General features: G+C 43.0%; 1 protein-coding gene across 1 annotated transcript; it reads left to right on the forward strand.

The window, feature by feature from the left end:
* Positions 1-2,837: 2,837 nt before the first annotated feature.
* On the forward strand, positions 2,838-4,409 carry LOC131909878 (ubiquitin carboxyl-terminal hydrolase 17-like protein B). The gene has a single exon (XM_059261821.1). It carries the CDS (start codon positions 2,838-2,840, stop codon positions 4,407-4,409), a length of 1,572 nt encoding a protein of 523 aa, XP_059117804.1.
* The last annotated feature ends 5,044 nt before the right edge of the window (positions 4,410-9,453 follow it).

Below are 9,453 nucleotides of genomic sequence, written 5' to 3' on the forward strand. Positions count from 1 at the left end.
AGAAGGTGGCATTTCTGTCAAACTATCCCATAAACACAGAAGTTCTCTCACTGATCTCACACTTGCTTCAAAGTAGACCCTATTCTTCCATGCTTCTGAATTTCTATGTGAAAAAATGATCTGTGACTTATGACTAGTATTATTAATAAGATACAATGAGGATATAATGTGTTGATGAATTTGTGATGTAACATAGTAATCTATAGAGTAATATGTATGATCCCGCAGATTTAATAACCCAGATCTTTAGGGGTATATTAAAGTAGGTGAAACGGAATTTGTGTCCTGGGTATAACTTACATTGAAGGACACTCCAGAAAACTTAGAAAAGTCCTGACTGAAAATAAAAATGGAAAGGGAATATGGGAAATGACAGAGGTAAAGGATTTAGCCAAAATGTGCAAGGTCTAAGATTGTATCACTGGTACACACAGACTCATCCAGAGACACAAAATCAACATGAACATACTGGATAAACAACTAAGTCAGCGAATTGATCTACAAGATAGCAAGGATAATACAATGAAACAATAAATAAAATGGTAGTGTGACTATTGTTTATTCTGCTTAGGAATGGAAAAACAGGCATCTGGTTTCATTGCACCAAAAGGGAATGAAATCCAGTGTGATTGTGTCTGCATGGTGGGATTAGATGGGTGATTTAATCACTTACAAAGTAGTTACACAACAGAGGACTGATGGCACTGTAAAAATTATTATAAGTAACTGGATATTTTGTTGAGGGTAACACTCCTACATTAATATGCTTGGTATAGTTGGACAAATGCTAGGTCCCCTCCTAACTGATATACACTAAAAAATGGACTGGTAGGTTCAAGGTCTTTTTTTTTTTTCTTTAAAGTAAGAACAGCCTAAATGCAGACAATAGTCTCCTTGCGGATCAGTTGACATCATTGATCATATGACCTTGACTGGTTCACGTAAAAGAGACTGTGGAGCCATGTGGTCTCTGTACTATTTCAGCCAGCCTACTGAAAGGAGAATCAACTCCAGTGTGGGGGTCTGATCTCTGATCTACAGATCAGAGAATCTCCTTAATAAATGAGGGAAAGACAGCTAGATCTCAGATGTGATTTCTTCATCAAATTCTGCTTGAAAAGCTTGGTTAGAAAGTACGTGGTGCACATGTTTAATCCCAGCACTCAAGAGGCAGAGGCAGACAGTTTTGTGGATATCTGTGAGTATGAGGACAGACTGATCTACTGAGTGAGTTCTAGGACAGCCAAAGGCTACACAGAGAAGCCTTGTCTCAAAAAGCAAAGAAACAAAAACAAACAGGCAAACAAACAAAGGAAAAAAGCAAAAACAAAACAGAGACAGAGATAGAGAGAGAGACAGACAGAGAGAGATACAGAGAGAGGAGTGCTCTAGGATGAACATGGAGTTGGGATGGACCAGTCTGATTCCATACTAGGGTAAAAAAACCACATTGTTATAACGTCAAAATAAGTTGTTTCTATTTGCTACAAATTTCAAGTTTGACTCAGGGGTACTCCACTCCGAATAGCTAAGATGTTAGTTATATCAAGGAACCTTGAGAAGTTTTGCCAAGATGATCTGTCAAATAATCTAATCTGCTATCTGCTTCTGTAAAATTCTCCTGCAAAATTCTTGTTACAAAATTCCCATTTTACATATTTTCCCTATAAAAGGGGCCTGAAAAGTTAAGCCACACTGTACTCTGAAATCCTGCTTTGCAGCATAGTAAGCATATATATGCTTTGTAAATAAAGCTTGCTTATTTGGCTTTAATTGGGTTGGTAGTTTTTTGTGCTTGAACTACAGGGTCAAAAGTTCACTAATGAGATTTTGGTGTGAGAATGATGACTTTGCTCTTAAATCATGTTTGCTTTCTTTCTTTTATTTATTCTTCTCTCCTACAATACAACCCCCAACAGTAATTTCCCCTCCCTCTACTCCTCCCAATTCCCTCCCCCACCGCCCAGAGAACACCCTAGGACATTGGTGGACCAGCCTGACTCCATCTTAAGATCAGGAGCTGTCTTACAAGGTGAAAATGAGATCTTTTCAGTTTGCTGTAAAACTTAATTTTCTATTTCCTGGAAATTGACCTGATCATACCTTAAACCTTCTTGCAATTCAACTTGGTCCACATCTGACTGTGCCTTGAAATACACAATCCCCACACCACCAAAACTTTTTGCCGAAGAGTCTCATACCACCATATCCTTTTATATTTTGGTTACCAAGTTTCTATGTTGACAAATTTCTATCTGGAGACCCCAAATCTTGCCCTGTAAAAGGAGCTGAGAGTTAAATTGCTGATGATCTCCTGAGCACCACATTGGGGCTAAGGGTGGGGTGGAGAGTTAGAACATCCCTTGGACATGTTTTGCTGTACACAGAAGTAAAGGCTGCTTCCTTCAATCCATGTTCAATCCAAACAATTCATGTTGGTGGGTTTTACTTTTCTTTGGTGGGATCAACAACATGAAGGAGACTCTGTATGGCAGGGCTACCATCCTGTCTTTATGTGATGTGGTTTTTAAATTTGTTACAAGGAAAACCCAAGCATAAGACACCTTGGGCAAAGGACCTGATTCCAGGGAAGTGGAAACCAGAGATCAGATTTCAGTGCTGCTTTGCATAAGCCAAACCTTTATTTCACTAGGCAGTTAGAGGCTTGCAGGGGATTGGCTGTCCCAGCGGGATTAGTGGGCGTGGCCCTGGGGCTGAAGTATAAAGGCTCAGCCTTTAGGCACAGTCCTCACTTGTAGTGCTTCTTAGAAGGGAAAAGCATCCTTCTACTCCCTGAGAAGACTCCCGCAAGGTGTTCAGAGTTGGCGTCTGGAGACATGGAGGGAGCTCTGCGGTTCTCAGAAGGTGAATCTCACTGTAAGATCTTTATAGCATGCAGGTCCTCATTCCACACTGTAGACCCTGAAGTCTCTTTGTGTTTTTATCCTTCAGCAGGTTCAGTAGAATCAACTCCTGCCACCCGAGACCTGTATCAGGATGGAACTCAGGCAGCAGCCGAGCTGGCCGCCAAGAACAAGCACAGTGTGAGGTGGGAGAGGCCCAAAGGTGTGGGTGCAGGTCTCCTGAACACGGGCAACACGTGCTACCTCAACGCAGCCTTGCAGTGTCTGACACACACACCACCTCTTGCCGACTACATGCTCTCCCGGGAGCACTCTCGGAGCTGTTGTCACCAGGAAGACTGTACCATGTGTGCCATGGAAACTCATGTGACCCAGAGTCTCCTCCACTCCGGGGATGTCATGCAGCCCTCGAGGAAGCTGACTGCCACCTTCCACAAGGACAAGCAGGAAGATGCCCATGAGTTTCTGATGTTCACCTTGAACGCCATGCATGAATCCTGCCTTCGAGGGATCAAGCACTCAGAAGGCTCCTCTGAAGACAGCAGCCTGATCCATGAGATATTTGGAGGCTCATGCAGATCTCAAATCAAGTGTCTCAGCTGCCAGGGCACCTCAGATTCTGTTAACCCCTTTCTGGACATCTCCCTGGATATCAACGCAGCTCAGAGTGTGAACCAAGCCTTGGAGGATTTAGTGAAGCCTGAGGAGCTGTGTGGGGAAAATGCCTACCACTGTGACCATTGCCAGGAGAAGATGCCAGCTTCAAAGACCCTGACAATTGAAACTGCCTCGAAGGTTCTCCTGCTGGTATTGAATCGCTTCTCAGACTTCAAGGGTGGCAAAGTGGACAGGCAGGTAGGTTACCCAGAGTCCCTTGACCTGCGGCCATACATGTCTCAGCCTGAAGGAGGACCACTGGTGTATGCCCTTTATGCTGTGCTGGTCCATTCTGGTGTGACTTGTCACTTTGGACATTACTTCTGTTATGTCAGAGCTGGCAGTGGGAAGTGGTATAAGATGGACGATTCTAAGGTTGAGAGGTGGGATGTGACTTCTGTCCTGAGGGAGCCTGCATATGTGCTCTTCTACGTCCGGGAGACTGAGCTAAACAAGGACAGTGTCAAGGGGCCAGTAGGCACAGTCAACCAGGCTCAGGTTGGACAACCCCAGAACAGAAAGCTCAACAGAGGATCTCGGGTGGGAGCTGTAGAACCACGAGGACACATGGAGAATAGAGCAGCCATAGAATTCTCCTTACACGAGTGGAAAGTGCTTCAGGAGCAGAACAGGCAGAATCCTATGCTGAACCTCAGAAGAGCTGAACCCACTCTGCCAGCCAATGCAGTTGTGATTCACCAGCCCAGATACAGACAATACTGGTACAAGAAAGATCCCAACAAGGAGAACTACCCATATCACAATTCTGTCAGATTTCTGTCTGCTCATGGAGCCATGAACACTGGACAGCTCTGGCGTCAGGGAGGAACATCAAGTTCAAGAAGAAGAAAAAGAAGAAAAAGAAGAAGGAAGGGTGGAGGCCTCTAACTGTCTACTAAGGCTCACTCCAATTACTGACCATGTGTCCTGAGGACGTATCTGAACTTGAGGAAGGCCTTGGAGCAGGAGATTTGGACCTGTGGACCAGGAAAGACAGAATGTCTCACACTCCCTCTGTGTCCTTGTCTGGCCTTGCCAAGTCCCTAAGGATGATTGTTTGGATGTGGAAGAAACTTCCCAAGGTCCCAGGATGAGTCAAGCCCCACAAAGCTTCTGGTTTCCTAGGGGAGATCTACAGAGGCCTGTACTGGAACTCATGGAATCTGATCATGGTAGAGGCAGCTCACCATCCACAGGCTTTTGATGCAGGATTTGTATTCAGCCAGCAAGGTTCAGGCCATGCTGTCTTCTCTAGCTCTTCCCTGTAAAATCTTTCTTTTGGGTTTGCTATGTAGAACCCACTGTGGGGACTTTTTTATTCATTGTGCTTGAGCAGCAATTCTTTGGAGCAATAAAATTCTGGAATTTTACACTCTTTGTTGGTCTTTTCTTTTTGGCATGCACTCAAATCAGTTTGGAAATATTCTTTAAAGTGTCTACTCAGCGTTGGAATGGAAAAAGAGGAATCTGGTTTCATTGCTTTCTAAGGGGATGAAATCTAGTGTGACTGTGTCAACATGATGGGATTAGATGGGTGATTCAATCACCTGCATAGGAATTAAACAGCACAGGGCTCAGGGCTCCATAAAAATGTTATTATCAGTAATTAGAGGTTTTGTTGTGGGTATCACTTCTATATTAATATGCTTGGTAAAGTTGCTCAAATGCTTGGTCCCTCTTTTCTCATATACACTAAAGAAACAGAGTGTAGGTTCAAAGTCATTTTTTTTCAGTGTGGACATTCTAAATGCAAACAACAATCTCCTTAGAGGTCACATAACCTCTTTGATCACGTGACCTTTGACTGTGCCATAAAAAAGAGACTGTGGCCTTTGTATGGTTTCAGCTAACCTCCTGAAAGGAGCACCCTGTCTAGTATTGGCATCAGGATTCAATAGCTCAGAGAAGTTGCTTGATGGACCAGTGCAAGACAGCTAGATCTCAATTTTGATGCCTTTATCAAATTTTGCTTGAAAATCTTGGTTAGAGACTTTAGGTGGCTGTGGTGATATTTTATTTGTGCGTTAGTAAATAAAGTTTGCCTGGATATCAGAAGTCATTGCCAGGCATAAACAAAAGTCAGATGGTGGTAGGACACGCCCTTAATCTGATCACGTGGCAGGCAGAGTCTCTGTGTGTTCAAGGACATAGCCAAGTGTGGTGACACATGCCTTTAATCCCAGTACCAACCATAGAGACCTGCAGATCTGTACAGACAGGCAGTGACCAGGAAGTGAGGTGACTGGGCTAAGAGCCAATGAGAAGGCAGAACATCAAGGCAATAAAGGAGCAGGCTAGACAGAAAGAAGCTGGGTTCTCTTGGGAAGCTATGGTGGTTTGGTGAGCTAAGATTAACTGATGGCTGTCACTATTTCTCTGCTCTCTACAGCTTTCATCCCTGTATTTGGCTCTGTGTTTCTTATTTAATAAGACTGTTTAGAAATTCGTCTACAGGTGGCACACACCTTTAATCCCAGCACTCAAGAGGCAGGCAGATCTCTGAGTTCCAGGCCAGTCTGATCTACAGAGTTAGTATTAGGACAGCCAAGATTACACACAGAAATACATAGAAAGAAAAAAAAGAAAGAATGAAAGAAAGAATGAAGGGAAGGAAGGAAGGGAAGGGAAAGGAAGGAAGGAAGGAAAGATGAAATAAAGAAAGCAAGAAAAGAAAGGAATAAACTTAGGAGTTCTTTGGAATGAACATGGCAACCTGATGGACCAGCCGGATTCCATGTTAGTGTAAAAAGCCATTTGTTATAAGTTTTTTCTGAATGCTACAAAGTTCAAGTTTGACTCACTAGTACTCTACCCACAACAAGATAAGGTGTTCTGTCAAGGAAACTTGAGACACTTTGCTGAGAAGATTTGTCAAATAATCTATTCTGCTATCTTCTTCCATAAAAGTCTTGCATGATCTTTATGTTACAAAACCCCATTTTAAATTTTTTTCCGTAGGTAGGGGGCTGAACCCTAGGTTAACCCTCACAGTATCCTCAAATCTTATTGTAGAGTCAGCTATATGTATAGTAATTAAAGCTTGCTTAATTGGCTGTAATTGGACATGTGATTTTTGTTCTCAGTAGGCTGGATCAACAGCTCCCTGATGAAATTCTGGTGTGAGGGTGACAGCATTTCACTTAAACCATGTTTGCTCCCTTCCTTCCTTCTTTCCTTCCTTCCTTCCTTCCTTCCTTCCTTCCTTCCTTCCTTCCTTCCTTCCTTCCTTCTCTCCTTCCTTCCTGCCTTCCTTCCTTCCTTCTCTCCTTCCTTCCTTCCTTCCTTCCTTCCTTCCTTTTCTTCTCTCCTTTTGTTCATTCTCTCTATTTATTTTCGTCACATACATTACATTCAGACTCCAGTTCCCCTTCCACCACTTTTCCCAATTACCTCCACACCTCACCTCTCCCCCAGACCAGCTCCTCCTCCACTTCCCTTCATAAAAGAGCAGGCCTCCAAAGGTTATCAACCTAACTGAGCATAGCAAGACACAATGTAACCAGGCACAAACCCTCATATCAAGGCTGGATGAGGCAACACAGCAGGAGGAGAAGGGTCCCATGATCAGACAAAAGACTCAGAGAAACCCCCATTCCCACTGTTAGGAGTTTTACAACACCACCAAACTGAACAAGCATAACATACATGCAGGGGACCTAGCTAAGACCCCTGCAGGCTCCTTGACTGCCCCTTCAGTCTCTCTGAGGACCTTTGAGCCCTGCTAAGTTAATTCTGTGGGTCATGTTCTCCTTGAATCCCTGAATTCTCTTTCTCCTACTGCCCTTCTGCAAGATTTCCTGAGCTCTGCCTAATGTTTGGCTGTGGGTCTCTGTATCTTCTCCCTTCAGTTGGTGGAATGATGATTAGGATAGGAACCAATCTATGAATATTGCAGAATGTTACGGTAGGATTTATTTTTTATTCATATTTGTTTGCTTGTAAGTTTGTATGTCTATTTTGCCAGTTATATTTGGTTCTACTATCCAGCCTCAGGTTCCAGCCCATCCTTGCAGTGTTGGGCATGAGCTCCTCATTACATGGTCCACATGTTACACCAGTAATTTGTTGGCCCCTCCCCCAAGTTCTGAGCCACCATTGCTCCAGCAGATCTTACAGGCATGACAGATTGTGATTTGAAGGTTTTGTGGTTGGATTGATGTCCAAGTCTCACTGATAGGAGCCATGCCTGGGTATAGAAGATAGCTAGTTTGGGCTCCATATCCCACATTACTAGGAAACTTTGCAGTAGTCACTCCTGTGGATTCCAGGGAAATTGTGTTGCACTGGTTTCTACATTACCTTCCAAATGTCCCCCTAATTCCATTAATCTCTCCCAGTCCTCTCTCCCTCCTTCCTCCCAGTCCTGCTGATCCCTCTTGTTCCCATCCCCACTACACCCCAGTCCACCAACAAAATCTATTCTATTTCACCTTCTTAGGGAGATCGATGTGTCCCCACAGAGCTCTCCTTGTTACTTAGCCTGTCTGGGCCTGTGATTGCAGCATGATCATCATTTACTTATGAGCTAATTTCCCAACTATGTTCACAGTGGCTTCATTTATAATAGCCATAAACTAGAAACAACCTTGATGTCCCTCAACTGGGGAATGGGAAAAGAATATGTGGTACATTTATACACTGGAGTGTTAATCATCTGTTAAAAAAATGACATCATGAAATAATCAGGCAAATAGAACAACAGTGAAAAATCATCCTGAGTGAGGTATCCCAGACACAGAGAGACAAACAGTGTATGTACACACTTACAAGGTATGTTTTCTTTTCTTCTTCTTTTTTTTTTGTTTAATTTGTTTTGTTTTTTGAGACAGGGTTTCTCTGTATAGCTTTGTGCCTTTCTTGGAACTCACTTGGTAGCCCAGGCTGGCCTCAAACTCACAAAGATTCGTCTGGCTCTGCCTCCCGAGTGCTGGGATTAAAGGCATGTGCCACCACTGCCCGGCTCAAGGTATACTTTCTTGAACAGAGTTTGACAGCATTAATCATTCTTAAAGTGAAAATGTCACAGAATGCTCCATTTTCAAGCACCTAAGCACCAGTTTTGAAAATGTTGGGGAGGTAGAAAACAGAAACAAGGACATTGTGGGATAAACATTAGTGGCCACACATTCTTGTCTTGTCACTCAATTAAATTTCTTTGTTTATTTTGTTTTTATTTGATTCAGGAAATCAAGGACAACAGGATGGTCAGGAATTGAAGCCAGCCTTCATAGAGAACAAGCTCAATGTCAGTATGAGAGAGCCTGTCTCACAACAAACACAAAGTAGGATTTCCCTGGTGTGGTCCACCTAATTATTAATCTTACCTCTTTGGAGTCTGAGGGAGGAGGACTGCTGAAGGAATCGCTTCAGTCTATACTACAAAGTGAATTCTGGGTAATTCATATTGTACAATTTGTGATCTCATAATTTTCTAGACCCCCTTTCTTTCTTTAATTATGTCTTCCACAGGTCACATTTCTACTGAATTTGTGCATAATTTCTAGATGAAAACTCACTGTTTGGCATGTCACACATTTACCCTTGGAATCCAACCATTTACTTTCTTTCTTTCTTTCTTTGTTTCTAGACAGGCTTTCTCTCTAGTTGTGAATTTCTTGAAACTCACTCTTGAATTCACAGAGATCCACCTGTCTGTGTCTCCTGAGTGCTGGGATTAAAGGCATGCACCAATATACCTGAGCTATAACCACCATGAAGGGTTCAGAATATAGAAATATAAAGCTATAAACTTAAGAGATAAAAACTGGCAGTCATGAGATCTAAAAGTTACCTGCTAACACTGACTGTCTACTCTGCAGCCAGCTCCTCTGTCAACATCCAGGGGTTAGCCTTTAATCCTCTTGCCGCGTATAGCCAACAACTGCCTGGACCAAAACTAACTTTTAATAGTTGTTTTTATGTGACTCCTAGC

This window comes from Peromyscus eremicus, chromosome 1, assembly GCF_949786415.1.
Source record: "Peromyscus eremicus chromosome 1, PerEre_H2_v1, whole genome shotgun sequence".
NCBI classification, from domain to species: Eukaryota; Metazoa; Chordata; class Mammalia; order Rodentia; family Cricetidae; genus Peromyscus; species Peromyscus eremicus.

Excerpts from the sequence above, each read along its gene's own strand:
- LOC131909878 (XM_059261821.1), top strand. The coding sequence starts at position 2,838 with ATGGAGGGAGCTCTGCGGTTCTCAGAAGGTGAATCTCACTGTAAGATC.